The 22,759-nt window shown below is 39.8% G+C and overlaps 1 protein-coding gene across 8 annotated transcripts in view; it reads left to right on the top strand.

The window, feature by feature from the left end:
* The window catches only part of Relch (RAB11 binding and LisH domain, coiled-coil and HEAT repeat containing), an 83,423-nt gene extending 70,340 nt beyond the window's left edge, over positions 1-13,083 (top strand). For 5 of the 8 annotated variants that reach the window (XM_028775598.1, XM_028775594.1, XM_028775597.1 and 2 more), the window contains 6 exons: positions 326-389; positions 2,161-2,299; positions 4,196-4,312; positions 8,054-8,142; positions 8,665-8,735; positions 11,497-13,083. In XM_028775598.1, coding sequence (XP_028631431.1) covers positions 326-389; positions 2,161-2,299; positions 4,196-4,312; positions 8,054-8,142; positions 8,665-8,735; positions 11,497-11,617 — 601 coding nt within the window. In that variant the 3' untranslated portion in view covers positions 11,618-13,083. Of the gene's footprint in view, positions 1-41; positions 125-325; positions 390-2,160; positions 2,300-4,195; positions 4,313-8,053; positions 8,143-8,664; positions 8,736-11,496 lie in introns of those variants that run through there. The other 3 variants (XM_028775595.1, XM_028775599.1, XR_003712395.1) reach the window with 3 other exon arrangements.
* Positions 13,084-22,759: the final 9,676 nt, after the last annotated feature.

The following is a 22,759-nucleotide window of genomic DNA, read 5'->3' as shown; positions in this document are numbered from 1 at the left end:
TTTACCAAACCATTTTTTATTGCATGTTGACTGGTTTACAGCTGACTCTTCGAGGCATGAGTGAAGCATTAGTTGACAAGCGGGTTGCTCCGGCCCTTGTTACCTTGTCCGGTGATCCTGAATTGTGAGTTCACAGACTGTGACCCTGAGTTATCCTGCCTGTCTTATTGAGCATTCTTCTTGGTCTGCTCTTTAAAAGTTTAACTGTCATTGCTAGAGACTAATGTGGGATTTCTACCTTGTGCTTCTTTTGATACATATGTTCATGATGATCCTGTTATCTTTCAGGGAAGTCTCAGTCTCTCTCCTTTTTGATTTCTAACAGCTCTGTCCGGATTGCTACAATCCCAGCATTTGGCACTATTATGGAAACAGTTATTCAGAGAGAGGTAGGAAATAGACATTTGTTTAAACTCTGTGCCACTGGTGATGACAGATTTCTGATGGCGTACCCGAAGGTGGGGTCAGGGAGCATCTTAACTTTTATGGCCTTTCTTAAGTAATTATTCACCAGATATTTAAAAGTACCATAGTTTAGACTAATTGTTTGTTATTAAAAAAAAAAACTGTTCCATTTCTGTATTTGGACTTCTCAGTGAAAAAATTAACTTTAGCCTAGCTGGATATAAGCCAACCTGCATACATTTTTTTTCCTCCCTTTTTAGATAAAATCTCACCAAATAGCCATGCCTGGTCTGGTACTCCCTATGTAATCCAGACTAGCGTTGAACTCACAGAAATCTCCCTGCTTCTGGGATTAATGATGACACCATCATACCCAGCCTATGTTTTTTATTGCTGGTTTGAAGAATATTTTGTCATAAAACATTAGGAAAGCAAAGCTATCTCCTTTTTTTCAGATGAAGCAGAGGAGGGACCTGTATCCTAATAACTGTCATAGATGCTACCTTATAAAATCCTCTAATATGTTGTGATATTGTGGCTTGTACCACTGTAAACCCTGAAGTTTTTTCTCCATAAAGATTATCTTGATTCTAAAACTGTGGTTTCATTTCAAGGTTTTTACGTTTCATGCCTAACTGCAACATTACATATAACACACTTCTCAAGGTGCTAGAAAGGGGGTTCGTTCGGGGGTAAAGAGCATTTGCTGCTCTAGTAAAAGACCTGGGTTTGGGTCCCAGCACCCATATGGAGGCTCACAACCATCCATAACTCCAGTTTCTGGGAAATCAGATGCCTTCTTCTGGCCTCTCCAGGCACCAAATGCACACATAGTATACATATATGCATGCATACATGCAAAACAATCATACACACAAAATAAAAATTCTTAAACACTTACCAAGATGAATTTCAGAGGTTTTTTGCTTTTATGTCATACTAGGCATATATTTAATACAAATGAAAAAAATCTTGTGGATTAGAAAATAAGTGATTTGTGGACATATTACCCATCAAAATAAGAAATTCAATGAAATTTTATTTTTTAAAGATTTTTACAGCCGGGCAGTGGTGGCGCACACCTTTAATCCCAGCACTTGGGAGGCAGAGGCAGGCGGATTTCTGAGTTCGAGGCCAGCTTGGTCTACAAAGTGAGTTCCAGGACAGCCAGGACTACACAGAGAAACCCTGTCTCGAAAAACAAACAAAAAAAAAAAAAAAAAGATTTTTACAATAGAAACTAAATTTTTAGTTATAGAAAGAATATTTTCCTCCTTTTTTGCTCTCTACATATTTCACTGACAAAGCAACAGAAAAAAGAGCACATCTTTCTGCAGTGCTTGCAGTCTTGCCAGAATTTCAACACGGTCTTATATTCTAAAAATACAATGTCTTTTAGGGAAATGTGAGTGAGATGTAGTCAGCCATGACTCACTGCTTTCAGGGCTGGATAGCTGGCCCTACACTGTGACTCAAGACTTACAGCGTAGATACAAAAGCAGAATTGTACCAACTTGTCCTTACGTGGTTGGGTTTTTTTTTTTTTCATTTGTTTTTAATTTTTTGTCAGATGTGTTTGCTTGCTAACCTAAATTAAGAGTTACTGCACAAAAAGAAAGTGAGATCTTTTCTGAATAAGAAAGCTTCACTATAATGGTTTTACAGTATGAATCCACTACCATGGGCTATTTTTAATCTGTTTATTGCTCACTCTAAAGCATACTCCATTTTTAATATTCTGTTTCTGATTTCAAGTTGCTAGAAAGAGTGAAGATGCAGTTGGCTTCTTTCCTGGAAGACCCTCAGTACCAAGACCAGCATTCTTTGCACACAGAGGTCATCAGAACATTTGGCAGAGTCGGGCCTAATGCAGAACCCCGGTTCCGAGATGAGTGTAAGGGACTTTTCTACCTGTTCTGCATGGTTCTGTCACGCCAGGAGCTTGTCTGAGTGTCAGCGCCTTGCTGCTCTTTGTTTCTTGCATTCTAAAAACCATCCTGGAATTGATCCCTGTTGTATTCCTAAATACCAACTGTAAAACACAAGTAGCTCTCCACCTGTAGTTGCTTAAGAGACTTTCTTAATCAAAATTTTATGGATGCTTTTGTGCTTCTAGTCACTAATCACATTCTTAACCCTCTTGGCATGCTGCCATCCTGATGCACTACTTTGTTTTAATTTTCAGTGTTTAGATCTACATAATGATATGCTAACGCATTTTCTCTAGTTTCTACTTTGTCTCCTTTATAGTGTCCCTCTTCCTTTATAGCGGTTTCTTGGATAGCATCAAACCCACCCAACCGTGTTTGTTATCACTTTATGGTCCTATTAGTTTTAGGAATTTGACATTCTTTCTGGAGGATCATAGGACTGGCTACAGTGGTTTCTACTGTAAAAGTGCATTCTCTAATAGACTGTTATTGTATAGACAAACTGATAGTCTTTTTTTTTTAACCAGTTTTAAGATCAGAATGATCAACAAAATGTATTAAGTTATTTGGACTACAGTGTCCAAAACGTTTGTGAGGGCATGGGAACTTAATACAATTTTGAGAGTCTCTGCTCATTAGGTGAGTGTACTTATAATTGATTCGCCAACCAGCAGAAAAAGATTGCCCTTCTAGTTATGATCATGGACAGTCCCTGTGTTACAGCGCCACATCTCCATGAGGTCCTAGTCAGAGCTCAGAAGGTGGGTTGACATTGAGACAGTGGTTCCTTTGAGGGAGAGAGAATAACTCCTGGCTCCTAGATTAAGGGATATGCTAAGTAATAATGGGTTTTGGCTTATGCCCTGTTGTTGAGTGTAGTTGCCAGTAGAGCATTATGTAACCTCTTTACATATACCCACAAGGGAAATTTGGAAGAAGAAACATCTGGATCACCATGAGCAGGATGTGGAGCCGGTTATGTTCATAGACTCATGGAGCCTTTATCCTTTGTAATTCCAGGCGGACAGTTAGTTCTCAGGACAAACACTATCTGTATTTCAATCTCTCTTTTTAGAATTTTTTAAGAACTGTAAAAAGTAGACCTAATATGTGATAGTTTTATTCATGCAATAGATGCCTGCCTATTAAATATGTAAGAATTATATAATAGAAAACAAAAAAAAATTTTCTTCTCCCAGTAGTCCCAAAAGAACAGTTAAAGGTAAATTTAAGAAAAACTTTGGTTGAATAGATCTAGTTAACTGTTGCCTCTGGGATTACAGTGCAGGCTTCAATCTCCAGCTGCAGATTCTCTTTTTCTAGGTTTACTTCAGGCCCAAGTGTATATAAATAAATAAACAAACAAAGAAATCTATCCATCTATCTATTTATCTCTTTGTTTTGGCCGTTGTATCTGCCTCAAGCTCTTATTTGAGAGTCTCCTAAAATCTAAACTTAAATTCTATATATTTAATCAGACTTGAATAAAAGATTCTTTAGATGTTATATCTTATTTTCTCTTTCATTGAAGATGAGTTTTAGAATTATTCCCACCCAGGTTATATGTGTTATACTGTGTTCCTAAACATAAGTTTCCTTATGAAAAGATTACCACTGCTGTGTGTCTTGGTTTACTTGTTTATCATTTTTTCCAAATGAGAGAATGGGAGGCGGGGTGAGATCACCTGTCCTCAGAACTAACTGGACAGTAGTATAACCACTGAAATGACTGATCACTTACTTGGAAAAACATACATTCTTGCCTTATAAGAAAAAGCAGAATTATACATTGTAAAGTATGAGGGTTGTGTTTATATAATTGTGATAAAATTTAACAATTTCTGTTTTTCCCTTTTCAGTTGTCATACCACATCTACATAAATTAGCCTTGGTGAACAACTTACAAATTGTGGATTCGAAAAGACTGGACATTGCAACCCATCTTTTTGAAGCCTACAGTGCACTCTCCTGTTGTTGTATCCTTGCTGTGCTGAACAATATTTGCTGATGTAACCCACTCTAAACCAGTGAAAACCACAGAAAACCCAGCTGTAAAAATTTACTGGGCTTTTTGAAAGTTTTAATTCAACTTTGTCACATCTGATTTACTCTACCCATCTCATAATTTCTAAAAGTAGTTTTTAATCATCTGTTTATATTTTTTAAAAATTATAAAGCCCTGATGAGTTTCCTGCCCTGAGCTTTACTGTACAGTGAACAATAAATGCAAGGGAGAATGAATCTAGACTTTCATGATCTGGTATTGGATTTTTCAATGAAAGTTTAACTTAGCCAGTGAAATACTATGAATTTCTCTTAGAGAAATGTTACTCTCTGGAGATGTTCAGGGGCAACATGGTAGTCCTCTGTAGTAACCGTACTGGGAGAAGAACAGTGGTCCATATCAACCACTAGATTATAAATGATTAAACCAATACTTACAGACTGTAGTGACAACTTCTGCTTTCCATAGTTAAAAGCAAAACTGAACGGGAACAAAGAGCTTTAACTGTCCTGTTGAACGTTCTCTCTATACTATGTTTAGTAAAGTAAAACTAGGAAGGAAGTGAAGATGGGCCAAGTGAACTCTAGCCTCTGGCTCTCAATAAAAGACAGGAGAGTTCAAGAAAAGGAAGTAAGGGATTAGAAAGGGTGGAAAGCTGACAAGAACCACAAAAGCACATTCTAGGCAAGTAATTAGAGAATTATCACAGGAAAAGAAAGAAAAAAGAAAAGAGAGAGAGAGAGAAAGAAAGAAAGAAAAATTAAACTTCCTAGTGATTCATAGAGAAAAGCAGGTACCAGGAAAAGTTTCAGAATACTGTGGGTCTGTGCTGTATGCCAGGTCACAGTTCTCACCAGAGAGAACAGGTCATGTGAAACAAGATAAAGATGTTCCAGAGTGCCACACACACTTATTAGTGCTGGAATATGTTTAACTCAAGTGTAACCATAAAAGGTTGCTTTTGTTCAGTCTGTGGGACTGTTAAAACTCAGGAAGTAGGGCCCTCTGCTGAGTTATTCCCTTATTGTGAGGACTGATTACAAACGGTCTACTTACGTGGACGCCGTCAGCCGTTCTTCTTATAGTGAAGATCAAACAGTAAGCAGAAGTCTAATATTTTTGTTTGATAGTTAATGTCCATGTCCTTGATAAGTTTTGTTCCATTAAAAGCAGAAGTCACTGTCATTCCTGATTCATCTTGCTAGATTTTCAACTAAGAGAAGATAGAGGAAGCAGATGAGGAACTACTATTGTGAGTTGGCAGGGAGGAATCTTCTGTGAAGAAGTGACAGAACCCTGGTGAGAGAGATGATAGTGTGAGAATTAGTAGCTCCACTGTCTCCACTGTGAAAGGATTCGTTACAAGTTAGGCAGAAACTCATGTAATCTAACTAGCTAATAGAGAGTTTATAAAGGAGTGTGCCTCAGGAAAGGGCATGGATCAGAACAACATTAGCTGTATAAAACAGAATTTCTAAATAAGAAAAGCAGTTGTTTCTGAAGAACATAGAAATTTATACAGAAAAGGTATCAGGTATTTAAATATGTATAAAGTGTTGCTGGGTTAATAAATAAAAAGTCCCTTGCCAGGACAAGAAGGGGAAGGAGAGCCATTGGAGAGTAGCCCCCATTGAGTCAAGTCCTGAGTTGGTTGTGCAGTACTCCAACCTTACTTTCCTCAAGAGTATCGTCACTAATAAAGTCTCGTTGCCCAGATCTGTTCCAAAGCTGATTAGAACATAGCTTCCTTGCAGAACTGACATAGGAAAGTTACAGGTAACATTAGATCTGATAAGGAGTCAAAATGTCATGACATGCATTAAAACATGTTTAAGCTAGAGAGTAGATGGCTCAGGGGTGGTCAGAACTTTTGACAAGGTGTGTGGCATGGAGAGATTAGTGAATGCAAGTTGGTGCGTGGAGGCCAGTGGTTAATGTTGGCGGCAAGTTCTTTAAAAGGAGTTCTGGAGAAGGAAGGTCAACTGCTGTGTATGTAGGGAGAGGGACTGGTTTTGTTTGAAAAGAAACTTTATTACAGAGCTATCCAAAATGCAAGAGCATGTCTTATGAATCTCTGAATGTCTTCTTGGCAGTGAGAGGTGTTTGATCATTTACCACTGAGGTAGAGTCGGTTTTAATATCAGACAGGACTGAATGACACACACATTTCCAGTCCTTGAAAGTTTGATTTTATGAGGAAAAGATAGGGCCAACAAGTGAGTAGAAAGAATAACTCTCTATTTTCTGTAAGTATAGCCATCTTGAGCCTCCATGCCTGTGTTTCAGTATTTCACTTTCTACTAATCCAAAGGTCACCCACTTACATCTTGGAGGTACTTTCCCAGTATCTAGAAAACAAGTCTGTACACTAGTTAAGCTACAGCCCTCTGTATCATGTATATATTTATATTGTGTGTGCCGATGCAGACGTGTACACAGTGACACAGCACATGTGCATGTGGAGGTCAGAAGACAACTTTCCAGAGTTGATTTCTCTCCCACCTTTATACTGGTGTCAGGGATGGAATTTGTAAGTCATGCATTCATTATAGGAGCTTTGTTTGTGAGCCTCATATTTTCAAAGAAGTGGGAATATATCACATCCCTTTTTTTCTTAATGAAGTTCATTATAGTTTTTAAAAATTAAGCTAATTTCATAAAGGAACTCATTTCTTTTTTTTTTCACTTGAACATGGTATAATTTTACACAAGAGCTAGAATAAAAATGTCTGGATGTGAATTAATAAGATGAATTATTTTCTTGATAAATGTGACTGCTTTCTAATTCTTTTGAATGTGAAGCTAATCAACTAAAACTCAAAGATGGCCCAGACCTAAAGTAAATTGAGTGTATTCTGTTGTCTGATTCATTCTGAACCAATAGGAAGTCATCTTAGCAGGTGTGAAAACAAAACAAAAAGCTCACGTGACTGTAGAGATAGCATGGTTTAGACCACTGGCTGCTCTTGCAGGCCATCTGTGTTCAAGTCCCAGCACCCACATAGTGGCTCACAACCATTTGTGACTCAAGTTTCAGGGGATCTGATGTCCCTTTCTGGCTTCTGCAGAAGCCAGACATACAAGTGGTACACACAGGTACATGTCATGAAAGTGTTTCTTTGTGTGCGAGTGCATGTGTTTACCAGGTGAAGGCCAGAGGTCAGATCACGTGCTGTTCCTCAGGAACTGTCTACCTTACTTATGAAAACAGTGTCTCACAGGTCTCCTCCTGCTTCCCCCTCTCTGGTGCCAGGGTTGCAGGCACACCGTTGCACCACATTTTGAAGTGCATGCTCAGGTCCTCAAGCTCGTGCAGAAGCACTTTTATCAGCTAAGCCTTTTTCCTACCCCACTGGAAATGTTTTCTTACGTTTCATATTTAGAATGTATTTAATTTAACATTAAAGTATATAACTGAATGTTCACCATCATTATTTGATTTATATAGTATCTAATTAAGTTATGGAATGTTAGAGTAACAGATATCACCAAAATAAATAGAAGTGTGAGAATACACTTAGATGAGTGTTAGTATCGACTTTCCCCACAAAGGGACTGTCTGTGAAGGAAGTCTGACACCTGCATGTTTGCTGTGCCTAAGCACTATCTAAAAAGCCTTTTTTCTATATGATCTCTGTTGGCTGAGGGTTTTGGTTGGTTGGGGGTTTTTTAGGTTTTTTTCCCCCCCTTTTTCTTAACTGTCTTTCCTCAGTCATTTCAGAGGATTTAATGGTAAATCACTTTTTACCGGGCCTCAGATGTTTACGGACTGACATGGAACATCTGTCTCCAGAACATGAGGTAAGTGCCTGTGACTAGCAGCACCAAGTTTATGGGATTTAGCATCTTTCTTTATACACTCTCTTCTCCCTGGGTGAGGCTGGATTGTGTCAGCCATGCTTGACACTGTTTGTCTAACCTGACATTACTTTGTGAGTGTGTTTACTAGTTGTAATACTTCGTCAGGTTCTTCAGTATCTTTGAACCTCTACAACTCTAAAGTAAGGATAACACACTCTTCTTCACTTGATACAAGGAGATTTTAATATGGAAATATCTATGGGATATTTACTTCAATTCTGTCCACTCCTTTCCTTTCCTCTTACTTGTGTCTAACTCTTCCGTTCCATTTCTCCCCAGCATTCTGTGCGCGTCACACTCTTGGCACATAAACCTACTTGCATGCCAGACCCTTGGCCCAGCCTCTTCATGGGGTCCCTAACACTTCATCCCCTTCAGGTTTTTACATTTGTTTAGACTGTGCTTTATAATATTTGATAATGTTAATTTTATTTCTCTAAAGTAAGTGACTTTTCTAATCAGGTGATTTTAAGTTCCATGATAAAAGAATGTGAACAAAAAGTAGAAAACAAGACTGTCCAAGAGCCTCCAGGGTAAGACATTTATTCTTTTTTAAGGCTTCTTATCAACCTCAATTTCTCTTTCTAAACTTGCTATCTATGGATATAATGTTTGTATTATTTTGTAATTACTTCTTTGGAAGACAAGAAAATTATTCAAGCCAGGTGTAGTGGCACACACCTTTAATCCCAGCAGAAGCAGGCAGATCTTTGTGAGCTCAAGGCCAATGGTATGCATAATGAATTCCAGACAGTCAGGGCTACATAGTAAGCCCCAGTCTCAAAAAACACAAACAAATAAATAAAAGAAAATTATTCTTTTTGAAAGAAGAGAAAGCTTTTTCTCAAGTATTGAATGAAATCATAAGAAACAAAAATGAGAGAAACTGTGACTTCTTTAAGATTCAGATCTCAGCCGGGCAGTCGTCGCACACGCCTTTAGTCCCAGCACTTGGGAGGCAGAGGCAGGCAGATTTCTGAGTTCAAGGCCAGCCTGGTCTACAGAGTGAATTCCAGGACAGCCAGGGCTACACAGAGAAACCCTGTCTCGAAAAAACAAAAAACAAAAAAAAAACAAAACAAAAAAAATGCAGATCTTTAGCCAATGCTTCGTACCTTCCCTCTAAATACTCTGATGAAGCCTTGAGGGTTGGTACACGTACCGTGTGAGAGTGTGTGTTTTCTAACACACTTATGCAATGTCACACTTATGAAGATCAAGGGCAACTTTCAGGAAGCAGTACTCTTTCTACCATTCGGGTTCTGAGGATTGAACTTGGGTTGTTAGACTTGATGACAAATGTCTTCCTTGCTGAGTCATTTTTCCAGTCCCCAGCGTAGAATCGTTATGTTTGAAGACTTCAGAGACATTGCTGGAATTGTGCTACTGGATTGAGCCTTACCAGTCAAACAAATAGTACCTATAAATGTGTGATGGGAAGTTTTCAGATGTGGGCGTGTTCCAGCAAAGCTAGATAGAATGCAAAGAGTCAACTGGATTTCAAGTTAGAGAGTGAGTGCCGATGTCTAACAGTAACATTGAACATTTGAAAATGGGAGTAAGTTACGTATGTGTTACATACGCTGTTATTTTCAATGAAGAATTAAGATTTGGGGGGGCAACTAATAGTAAATAAAATTCAAACACATTTCCTTTGAGGCTGACTACAGAAGTGTCTCATCCAGGCAGTCTTGAGTTCTCACACATACAAATAAGCATATGCATGTGTGTACGCACACACACACAGCTCATGCTCCTTCCAGAGCCAGTACACATACACGTCTCTTGCCTCTGTAAAATACTGGGAAGCTTTCCTCACCTTCCATGATGAAAAAGAGCTTCCCCATACACTCCAGTGTCTAATCTGTGGTTCTGCCTCCTGTGTGTTGGGATTGCTAGTGTTCACCACCATGTCCATTTAAAACATAAACTCATTCTAAAGTCAGGCAGGCTGAGCACTTGTAACTTGCCACACATCGCTCTTGATTTATTCACACACATTTCCTTATTTACTCCTCACAACATCTTACAGTAGAAACTGCAAGCTCTGTTCTGTAGATGAGAGGACTGAATCTAAAGTCAGATCTGAACGTCTTGATGAAAACCACAAGGCAGGAAGCTGGGTCTCCTGTCTATTGCAGGGCGGTTGTCAAGGCACTGAAACACTGTGCCTGATCAGGGTTCTCTTCCTGCTTAGCCGTGTGGTAAATAAGCAGTCCTCAGCAGTCATTCAGATTGTGTTCACTCCCTGCATACTAGGCTGCTGGAGAAAAGAAGAAGAAATGACTTCATAGTCTATTCATTTAAATTAGTATAACTGGCTGCTCAGAACACACACACACCCCCAAAAAGAAATAGGATTGTTATCGGCACAGTGCAAACCTCACTGTGATTTAGTTTACTCATCTGAGAAATAAGTAATATCTATGTTCCAGACTTGCTGTAAAAATTGAGTGAAGTGATAGAGTTAAAAGAGCAGCTGTACAAGGCGAGGAGGGTAGCTCAGTCAGCAGCTGCTCGCCATGCTAGCTTTACAGGCAGACTTCAGTCCCAGAACCAGTTTTGAGGTTTGTGTGTGTGTGTGTGTGTGTGTGTGTGTGTGTGTGTGTGTGTGTGTGAGAGAGAGAGAGAGAGAGAGAGAGATATTTGGTTTTTCTTGTTTGGTTGGTTTGGTTTTGGTTTTTGGAATGTAGTGGTATATTCTTATAAATTCTAGCTCCAAGGTAGCAGAGACTTTGTTTGTCCCACCTAGCCAAATTAGTAATTCCCAGGCCAATAAGAGATATCTCGGGTGGGGTGGGGGTGGTGGATGGCTCGTGAGGAACAAAACATGCAGGCACAAGGATAACCATTAAACTCCTGACATCTGTCGGCTGCTCTAATGTGCCTCACACTGTACCAAGCCCTCTGCACTAGTCCCGTAAGCCCCATTGTGTAGGTATACAGCATCCTCACTGCCTCACAGCTAGAAAACAAAGTCTGGCAAACCCTGCTCTATGTATGGTCTGAACAGCTGCTGCTGCTGCTGCTTTTCATGTAAAAGAACAAATCTAAAATAATAAAAATTCCTCATCACAAATCTTCCTTACCTTTGTGTGACATAATGATAAAATGTCACTAACAAATGAAAAACTAGAGTCCCCAAGATGGCTCAGTAGGTTAAGGCACCTACCACCATGACTGATGTCCCATGTGGTGGCAGGAAAGAACCACAAGTTGTCCTCTGGCCTCCACACATGTGCCTTGTCTTAAAGTTTTTAATGCTTTACATTCATTTTAAATTTTCTTTTCTAGCTCAATGTCAATTGCTGCAAGTTTAGTGAGTGAAGACACAAAGACCAAGTTTTTGAACAAAATGGGCCAGTTGACAACGTCAGGTGCCATGCTGGCCAATGTGTTTCAGAGGAAGAAGTAGGAGCGGGGGCAGCTCCGGTGAACACTGAGATGGACCTCAAGGAGACTGCTCCTTGTACTTGAAGCGCTTACCTTTTTATTTCCTGACTTTATGTTCTTGTGTTATAATTTTATCCTAACCTCCAAAGATATTTGCACTGCTTTCGATTATTGCTGTGTATCTATTGGTTTGGGAATTATAACTGTGGTAATAGAAACTTGATGTAATGATCTGTACCGAGTCCCTATTCTATGTTCTTATTTTTGAGAATAACTTTTATATATAATATATATATGTATAGTGAAGAGGGGGTTTTTGGTTTCGTTTTTTTAATTTTTATTTTTTGATGGGATATTCACAAATATCTGTATTATACTCTAATCTATTACAATGGTACTTAAAATAATGTAAATTTGAAGTCATTGTTATAAAGTAATAAAAGTGGAGATTACTTAAGTATTTAAATTATGAAAGAATAATGCAGACTTTTTATTATTTCTTAACTGACTAGAAAGAGCCACCAGCATTACTCTGTGCCTTTTGGACTTCAGTTTGTGTATTCTGTAGGAATTACATGCATTCCTTTCACACAGTATGTGAGGCTGCTGTGGTGAGTTTGAATGGCAGACCCTACAGTCGGTAGATAATGATGAGACTTAGAACATTTCACATTTCTCTGAGAATCCTTCAAGGGCTGTTTAGCCTCCCAACACATAGATGCGTATGATGGAATTCCCTGAGGAAAGCAGCACTGGAGCACGGTGAGGAGCAGCCAGGGCGAGGAGCAGCCAGGGTGAGGAGCTTGACAGCATTTGTACTAGGTGCGCATGCTCACGGATAAATGTACTGAGAAGAGCTGATAATTGTTTATCCCCAAGTTGAAATACACAAGAAAATACCATTTCAGTCTGAAATTTAACACCTACATCCTGTAACACATTTTAGGATGTTTTCTGATTATTTAAACTTTTTCATCCTGCCTGAGAAGTACTAAGAAGTTTAGGACATTTAGCGGTTCCTTTTCCTTCTAAAGTGAAAGCGACGTTGATTAAGTTATTACTGGTTAGTCACCACCTGCTCCCATTGATGTGGTTTCCTTATATGGTCTCATATTGATAGACAGTCCCACTGGAATTGGCTGATTGTCTACAGAGTGCTGTGTATGGAATGGAGTAACTGGTTTAAGGGGTTGATGTGAGGCCTTACACAGTTGATGCGTATACATGATTCTCATATTTGTTGTATAAATTGGCTTTAATGTACTTGGATTACATTCACGTCCTATGGAAAAGCTAGCTTTCCCACACAGTCAAAGCTTATAAAGTTATTTGCCTTAGGCAAAGCCATTTATTTCTTTTTACCTATAGTGAAATTATTGAGTAGTAGTCTTTCTGAACTGTTGGATTCTAGGCATTCCTGAGAAATTGAAAGTGGCTACCTTTCGTGTCAAAATGTTCTGTTATAAATAAAATGTTTTGCATACTTGTTTTGGTTGTGTATTTTGTTTTCATTTTGAATCACTTTATCTGTACAAGAATAAGAAATCATTTATTCATGAAAATACATTTTAGAAATCTAATCTCTATGAATTCCTTATCCTAGTTTACATTTACTTAAAAGGATTGTGGTAGTATAAAACTAATGTATTTCAAACATAATTTCTAAAGAGAATGTTTATACTATGCTCTGAGCTACAGTGGAATGCACGTATGCTGTCTACCACATGAACAGATACAGAGCCTTCAAGTATCTGGAGATTGTTCCAAGAATCAGTGCAGATGACAAAAATCTGCAGTTTCCTGAGTGCTTATGTGGCATAGCATGTATAGCTAATGTTATCCTTCCATTTTCTTTGAGTCGTCTTTAGATTGCTAACAGTGTCTAGAACAATGCAGATGCTGTGTTATCTTATCATCATAAATAATATAGTATTATTTGAGTAAAGGAAATAATTTCATTTTTAATATTTTATTAGTTCTTTGAGAAATTCATACAAGTGTTTTGATCTTATGTACCCCCAAAAGTCTTCCCAGATCTATACCCCTTTCTATATCCTCCTAACTTTTCGGGGCTTTTCTTTTTTTTTTTAGAGGGAGTTTTTGTTTTGTTTGTTTGGGGAGTGTTTTTTGGTGGTGGTAGTTGGTTGGTTTGGTTTTAGTAAATCCATCATGTTCGATTTATGCTGCCTTACAGTTTTGTATGTATAACATTCAACTGGAGTATGGTTGGCTTACCAGGGACTCTACTTTTAAAGATTACTTACAGATTACTACAGGGACAGAAAATGTAGCTGCTTGATAGTGACAATCTTTATGAAGAATTTCCAGTCGGTAGTTAGGAGATTCATAGTAGACTAATATATTTCTGTTACACTTTCACTAATGAATCTATATATTTAAATAATAAGGTTTTTAAGAGGGAAGCAGCTGGCAAGCCATGAAGTATATCTCAAGTAAGATTCCTTTATTCTTTTGTCTTACCTATCATGAAGACTTAACATGATTGTGAAGTAAAGTATGAACTCTTTTCACATGAAAGTCATTGATTGTAAGTTCTTCCAAAACACAGGAAATATCTCTGTATACAAGTTCTTGACCTGAGTGAGAGTTTCAATTGTTTCTCTCACATATTTGTTGCAGTAATGACAAGCCAATATGGGCAAGGAAGAATTGGGGTTTTTGGGGGGCGGGGGGAGGAGGGTTGTTTGTTTTTTGTTTTCTGGTTTTTTCGAGACAGGGTTTCTCTGTGTAGCCCTGGCTGTCCTGGAACTCACTCTGTAGACCAGGCTGGTCTCGAACTCAGAAATCCACCTGTCTCTGCCTCCCAAGTGCTGGGATTAAAGGCATGCGCCACCACTGCCCAGCGGAAGAATTGTTATCATTAGAGTGGTTGCATACTTTGTCATCTTTGAGTTGACATTTTGCCTAAAAGTAGCAAAAATAGGCTTTGACTGTGTGACACAGAAGAGAGGAGAACCCTAAGTGTGTGGGACATAAGGGGACTTAAAGAGCTAGGAAGACATGAAGAGCAGCTTGGGTAGAGTGGAGGTGCCCACAGAGCGGCTAGCAAAAGTGAATGATGGGTAAGCACAGTAGTAAAGAAGCAGAGGAGCCTGAGTTTGATTGTAATTCCTTTTTATGTTTGTTAAATCTATGATGTCTGAGAATTGTGGGTGAAAGTGCCATTTAAGAAGTAAGCCACCTACACCTGCGTCTCAGGAGAGGCCAGAACTGGACACAGTCACTCACATTTGAATGAAAAGAGTTGGGGATGAGTTACTCTGGAAGAAAGAATCTAAAACAACCTTGCCAATCACACTTGGAAATTCCAGTAGAGCAAAAGCAGAGGGAGACAATGAGACAGGAAGGAAAGTGGCACTGAGGCATCAGAATGCAAATGATGTTGCAAGGAGGGGCTTCTCACTGCATCAATGACTACTGTTGATGGACAGGAGTTACTGAAGCCATGGGAAGAGTCGCTGATGATGTCAGTAATCTAAGGGAACTGAGTAGTGAGAATATCCGTTTCTGTAAAAACAGAAGTGTTATGGGAATATGTTCTTGTTTTAATCTCAGGTGTGGGATATGGGACTGCTTCAGATTATTCATAGCAGGAGACTGATTTGCCTTGTGCTCTGGCAGGGATGTAACTTTGCCAACTGAAGGTAGGTTTTTCGAGTACATGTCTTGGAATTCTGCGGAGTCTTGAGAGAGTATACAAATGCAAGAGCCTCGAGAGGGATGCAGTGGCTGCTGTTGCTGTTGCTTCTGCTTCTGGTTGCTGGTTGGAGATATCCTGACAACAAAAATCAGAATTGCCCCAAGTTACTCATTGTCCCTAACCTGCAGGAAGTAGTCTACTGATATCAACACACCCTTTCCTTTCTAGCCTTCTTTCTCACCTAGTGTCGGGGAGTTAGAAGGGATAAGGATGGAGAAAGGTGGTAGAAATAGGAACCCATAAAGCCCAGCTGCAGAACTACTAGGAATAGAAGTGTGATGGGCATGCATAAGGAGTCACTAACATTGCTGACAGTCGTTCAAGAAGCCCATCGTATTGGTACTGTGGGGCTAAATGAGAATGCACAGCAGCCAGGGGCAGCCACTGTGATGGGGAGACTGTTAAGAAAACCGAGATTCAGCACACAGATGCAGACAGTGTACTGTTATTATGATAGAAGAGAATGCTCCGAGGGCAGACACTTGCAGGTTAGTCTAGAAAGATTAGGGGGTTTCCACATAATCCCTTGTTTTATCAGTGAAGTGTGAAGCACACATTAGCTTGCCTGGCCTCTAGAAAATACTGGAAGCTTGAGAAATAATTTTAAAATACTGTGGGAGAACTGTAGGCCCATCAAGCAACTTTCTGAGCACATTTGAAAATAAGAATTGTGAATTTTAAAAAGAAAGTACTTAGCATAATTGTTTAACACACCCCACCCCACCCCCGCCTTTGGCAAGATCAGCTGTTCCCAAGAGTAAGACATAGACAGAGCTGATTTTCCATGTGCAGAACAGAACATTAAAAGTCCCGTAGAGAAATGTGTAAAGTGATGGCCATAGACTCCAACCTGGTTAAGAACGAGAGACTGGAGTAAATGTATGAGGGGAGATAGCTGAGCTCTCAACAGAGAACACCAGGAGTGTTGTAATGAGAATTCTCAGGTGAGTGAAGTGGAAGGGTGTGTCCTGTGGAAGAAGAGATGGAAAGCAAATAGCATCGTCATCGTGCCTCCAAGTTCTGAAACAGCCTCGTGAGAACAGTTGGAACAAAGCAAGGTGATAGGGTACCTTCCCTAGGGTAGCTAGGATTCACTTAGAATAGGATGTAGGGGCGAACCTTCTAAAAGGAGGTTGTGCATAAACTGAGTTCTCTGAAGACAGAATGCTTTTCCATGGACCAGGCAGGTTACAGGGAGGATCACAAATGGACTTACTCTAAAAGATATTCAGTGGCCTGAGATAAGAGTTCAGGTTAATGTACACACACATCTAGAGAGAGAAGTAAACAAGGTTGGGGTAAGCGGTCCTGAAGATCTGATCCTACTTTTGTTTCTACTTGTGTATTTCCTTTGTAAGTGACTTGGCTGTCCACCCTGGAAATTCAGGTCTCCTCTTTCATGTTTGCATTCTGAAATATCAGAGTGGTTTGGGGGTTTTTTGTTGTTTTGGTTTGGTTTCTTGAATGTTAACGCTGAGAGTTCTGCCAAGTTTCTACAGCTTTATGGGCAGTGGATACATGGAACTGGAGACTCGGAAGCTAATAGTCCTTCCAAGGGGACCCAGGTTGAATTCCCAGCATCCTTGTGGAGGTTCGAAAGTATCTATAACTTCAACTGCTCTGGCCTTGGCAGATATTGCATACACATAGTGGCATGAATTTTAGAAAGAAATATAAAAGAAAGGATATGAGTAGGTGTGGTGAAGGGGCAGTTTAATACAGATACGTGGGCGAGCATATCGAGAGGCAGACACATCTGACAGAGTACAGAATGGATATGATCAGACTGAGCTGGGCCATGTGAGGGAGTGGAGGAAGAAGAGGAGAGAGAGGGGGACCAGATGCTGCAGCCAAGGGGCCAAACACACAAACAGTGTTGGGTAGCCAAAATAGCTCAATTACATATAGAAGAGCAGCCCAGCCTCCTGGGCTGAAGGGTTCGGGGTAGAGGGCAGGGTAGACAGCCATACCCTGTAACAGGTAGAAAGACTGAGGGATTCTGGGAGAACCTGAAGGCCAGGTTGGCTTTGATATGTTAAGTAGGCACCTCAGCCTTTTGTCCTGGCTTTGAAACTTAGCGCACAGACATGCTAGGAAAGCAGTATGTGGACATTTAAAATAAAAAATAAAACTTTTTAAAAGTGAATACATATATTGGAGAAAAGGTATCAGTCTCTCACAGAACCTGTTTCATAATTTTACTTCTCTCACTGTTGTATTTTCTGAAAGATTTCTGAAGCTTATCTTTTGCCTTTTTTTTTTTCTTTCAGCAATTTTGTTGACTCCAGAAGCTTTTTTGTATTCTCTGATCCTTTTTCCTAGTGTTGTTTTAGGACTACAGAAACAAAATTCTTAAGATTTTAGTTAGAATTGCTTTTAATTTTCTCCTTTATTACCTGTTTCTGTTTCTTCAGTATTATTTTGTATTTGTTTGCCATCTTCTATTGTACATTGACTATTTCCTGGAACATGTGGTCCCTCTTACCTAGGGGAAGGTTGCAAGGGTGAAGGGCAGATACGAAGGAAAGGGGAGATGAGCAGGATTATGATGTATGATGTGAAACTCACAAAGAATCAATAAAACACATTTTAAAAACAAATAAATCAAATATGAAATAAGCTAATTGGGACCTTCTGTATTAGTGGTTGGGAAAAAATTCTCCACAGGTCCTAAGTTCTCGGAGCTCTGACAGGCAGAGACAACTGCCTTGTTTCTAGTCTACTTCATGGATGTTTCTAGAATAGGTATAGTCTTGGAAGACTTAGTATTGCTCTCTAGAAGGAAGAAAGGATTTGTTTTCTGCCAGCATCATAAAGTCTCCTTCCAGGACAAAGTTCAGGCAGGCTCTGCCTATAGTTAAAGCTGACTTCCCTATGCTCAGGTTACTACTGTGTAAGGCACACCCTGCTTTGCCTTACCCCTGAGAACTGTAACTCAGGGAACTAGTTACTGATGTTGCAATGAGTAACAGGTTGTGTCTAATCTGTGGCATCCATAAAACCCTGCAGCTTGTCACCATTCAAATAAAATAATCCTTGACAGTGGTTCATGACAGTGACAAGGCTTATCATGCAGCAAGCTCAATTGACACTGAAGTCTAAGAGAAATTTCTCATGAAATGCACACGAATTTTGAGTCATTTCAACCTACCTGTGAATTCAGAAGGTTCTTAAGTGGTTAATGTGACCTACCTCTGACTCCTGTTGTGGTTTGGTCTGGTGCTGTGTGTATACAAATGCTAAATTCTGAACCCCAAGATCTGGTTGCCCGAGACCATCAGATTCTCATGTACACCAGCCTTTGTTGCTCCCCAATTTAAAGCTATTGGTTAAATAAAAGTGGCTACAGCCAATTACTGGGGAAAGTAGAAATATGCAGTGTTTTAGTTGTCAGGCTCGGTGGTCACAGGTAGGGACCAGGAGGAGAGAAAAAGGAGGAGGAAGAAAAGAAGGCAGGAGAACTGGAGGTCTCCATTACACAAGATGGACCAGGAACACGTAGCCCAGTAAATTGTCCCCTGAGGATGGACTGATGGTGGAGAAATAACCTGGGCCAGCTTATCTGGGGACTTAACAGTCTAGTAGTGTATAGAAAAATGGGTTATGGGTAATTCACATAGTAATTGTGCTAAAGCTGAAAAAAATCCATAGAACTCTGAATCGATTATTGGGTGATGGCCGAGTCAAATTAAGAATTAATAGAGTTAATGAATAACTTTTAAAGCAACAGATTCCACTTACTCCCTACTCAGAACAAATTCCATAACATTCATGCCTCTGTCCCAGATCTCTTAGTGAGCATCAGTCAATGAGGAACTACTGTTTATAGTGAAGACAACAAACCAAACACTAGGGAAGGAACTTAAGCCAATGTACAGAAGAGCCCACTATCAACATTACTACATAGAGTAGTGGCCCTCAGCCTTCCTATTGCTGTGACCCTTTACCACATTTCCTTATGTTGTGGTGATCCCCAAACCATATTTTGGTACTACTTTATAACTGTCACAGGAGTGTTATAAATTGTAATCACAATGCAAATATCTGGGCTTGGGGGGGAGGGGTTTGAGGGGGGAGTTTCGAGACAGGGTTTCTCTGTGTAGCCCTGGCTGTCCTGGACCTCACTCTGTAGACCAGGCTGGCCTCGAACTCAGAAATCCACCTGCTCTTGCCTCCCAAGTGCTGGGATTAATGGCATGCGCCACCACTGCCCGGAAAAATACCTGTTTCTTAAGCAGCTCCTGTGAAAGGGTCATTCCACTTCAAGGGGTTATGAACCACAGGTTTTTGAGAAACACTGACATGGAAGATCCATATAGCAAGTTATATCCTGTGTAAACAACAGTGCACACTAGCAGGGAGGCCAAAGAAGAACGTGCAGGCTAAAGTGCAGTTTAAAAGACTGTGAAGCAAAGGAGAAAAGATGAGAGTCACAGAGCAGAAATAGAAGAGAAAAGAGAACCAACTCTTTTTTTTTTTTTTTTTTTTTGAGACAGAGTTTCTCTGTATAGCCTTGGCTATCCTGGAACTCACTCTGTAGACCAGGCTGGCCTCGAACTCAGAAATCCACCTGCCTCTGCCTCCCAAGTGCTGGGATCAAAGGCGTGTGCCACCACTGCCTGGCAAGAGCCAACTCTTTCACAAGGGAAGTGCAATGAACAGGACAGACACAGTTCCTGTGGACTAAAGCTCCTGAAATCCTAATACAAAGTCAGTAAGAAGTCCAGCAGTGACTTAGCAGACTGCAAAGGCTTTCTTTAGAAAGGTAACTGACTTTAAAACTCCCTATTCAGCAAAAACTTTAAAGTGAAGGCAAGGGCTGATGTGGTGCTCAAGGGTAAACCGCTTGCCTAGCATGTGCAAGGGCCAGGCTTTGATCTCAGCAAGAAACAAAAAGTGGAGGGTGTGGTGGTTTGTATATGCTTAGCCCAGCTAGTGGCACTATTAGGAGGTGTAGCCTTACTGCAGAAAGTGGGCCACTGTGGGGGAGTGAGCTTTAAGACCCTCCTCCTACCTACATGGGAGCCAGCTTTCTGTTTGCCTTCAGAACAAGATACAGAACTCCCAGCTCCTCCAGTGCCATCCCTGCATGGATGCAGCCATGCTTCCTGCCTTGATGATAATAGATAGAACCTCTGAATCTGTAAGTTATAAAACTTGTCATGGGGCTGGAGAGATGGCTCAGTGGTTGAGAGCACTGATTGCTCTTCCAGAGGTCCCTAGTTCAATTCCCAGCAACCACATGGTGGCTCACAACCATCTGTAATGGGCTCTGATGCCCTCTTCTGGTGTGTCTGAAGACAGCTACAGTGTACTCATATACATCAAATAAATATTATTTAAAAAAAAAAGACTTGTCTTGGTTATGGTGTCTCTTCACAACATTGGAAACCTTAAGACAAAGGGGAATTCAAGGTATATGTACCTGGTCTACATAGTGAGTTCCAGGTCAACCAGGGCCACATAATGAGAGCCTGTCTCAAACCAAAACTCAAGAACACATCAGACCTAAAGAATGTCCACAGCATGTCTCGAAAAACCAAAAAAAAAAAAAAAAAAAAGAAAAAAGAATGTCCACAACAGATAACCAGTAAAAAGTACATGGATCTTAACAAAGCAGAAAGTAGAATATTAGATAATAAAATGTTCAACTTGTCTTGAACTTATCAGCTTCAAAATATACTAAATCAAAAAAAAAAAAAGACTGAAACAAGAGGTCATATTATTCTATTTTTCTTAATGATTTTAACCCACTTCTCTCAGAAACTGGTGTAAAACAGCTTAATGCTCGATAATGGCCTAAACCGTGAGGAAAACAGTTATAAACTTGCCATCGTATACAGGCCTGTCCCCAGCAGTATAAAAGCAATGTTGTCCATTGAGCATGGAACTTTCACCAAAGCTGATTGTTTCCTGGGCCACTAAATAAACTCTGTGCAAGTTTCAAAGAAGTGAAATCCCACTGAATCGTTTCTCTGACCACAAAGGAATTAATAAGAAATAAAAGTTAAGGAAGAAAGAACTGGGCAAATGGTGGTGCACACCTTTAATCCCAGCCCTGGGGAGGCAGAGGCAGGCAGATCTCTGAGTCCAGGGGCTACACAGAAAAAATCCTGTCCCAGAAAACCAAAGCATGTGGTGGGGGTGTTGGAAGAACAATGGGAACCAGAAAATATTTTTTATTAAATAATAAAAAATTCAAATACATCAAAGCTTAAAAGTTAGAGTTAACACCATAGTATGATAAAAATACACATGTAGTTTTAAATGTATCAGTTACATGAATGGCCCAAAAACACTGTTACTTCCAGACATTTGAGAAAGAGGCATAGTTAATGGATCAGAAAACCAAAGCATACGGTAGAAATTAACAAAGCTGGAAATTTGTAATTTGTCAGAACTAACAAATTTGATAAAGCCCAAGCAAAGCATAGAAAAGGAGAAGGCATAAATTTTGAATAGTAGAAGTGAAATATTTCTAAAATACGTGAAATATTATGTGACTTCATAATGATGAATTAAAAGGTTTAGGAGGAATAGATATAGTTCTGTTTTTCTTTTTAAAAAAACTCTTATTAAAATCAACACAAGAAGAAATAGAAAATCAAAATATTATTTATCTATTTAAAACTGAACTCTTAGTTTAAAAACCATACCACAAACAAAAAAATAAACAAAAAATGCACCACTGTCCAGGAGGCTTTATTGGTGAATTCTAACAGATATATGACAGGTAAAAAGTATCATTCTTAAAATCCCCTTCAAACATCTTTTGTTTCAGTCTATCTCTAGATGGCTAGTTTTCATGTGAGCTAAACATACACAACCTGCTGTTGTGTCAAGCAACATGCTGTGCCCAGCATGTGGCAAGGTAAATCAACCTCGCTACATTGAGTTAATTCAAGAGATTTGTCGCTTTCACTTTGAAAATCATCATATTAACAGAATATACATGATTTTAACAGAAGAATGGGAATTAAAAGGCTAGGGTGGTTACTGAGTTAATAAAATGCTTGCCTTGTATAGGTTGAGAGCCTGAGTTTGATCCCCAGGACCCACATGAAGGAGTTGGATCTGGTGTGTGTGCGTCATCCCTTTGTTGTAAGGGTGAGACAGGCAGATCTCAGGCTGGGACTGACCGCCAGCCTAGCCTACTCGTGGATCATAGGCAGGAAGAGATTCTGTCCGCGTGTCCTCTGGCCTCACACTCACACCTTACATGCATGAACTGGCGTAGTATGCACTTCTGTACAAAAGAATTAAGGTACCTCATGCTCTACTCTTTTTTATTTTTTATTTTTAAGATGGGGTTTCTCTGTGTATCCTTTGTCTACACTCGATTTGTAGACAAGGCTGGCCTCAAACCCACGAGATCTGCCTGCCTCTGCCTCTCTGCCTCTGCCTCTCTGCCTCTCTGCCTCTCTGCCTCTCTGCCTCTCTGCC

This window comes from Grammomys surdaster, unplaced genomic scaffold (assembly GCF_004785775.1).
Source record: "Grammomys surdaster isolate TR1022 unplaced genomic scaffold, NIH_TR_1.0 257, whole genome shotgun sequence".
NCBI classification, from domain to species: domain Eukaryota; kingdom Metazoa; phylum Chordata; class Mammalia; order Rodentia; family Muridae; genus Grammomys; species Grammomys surdaster.
This window is presented reverse-complemented; position numbering and strand designations above follow the sequence as displayed.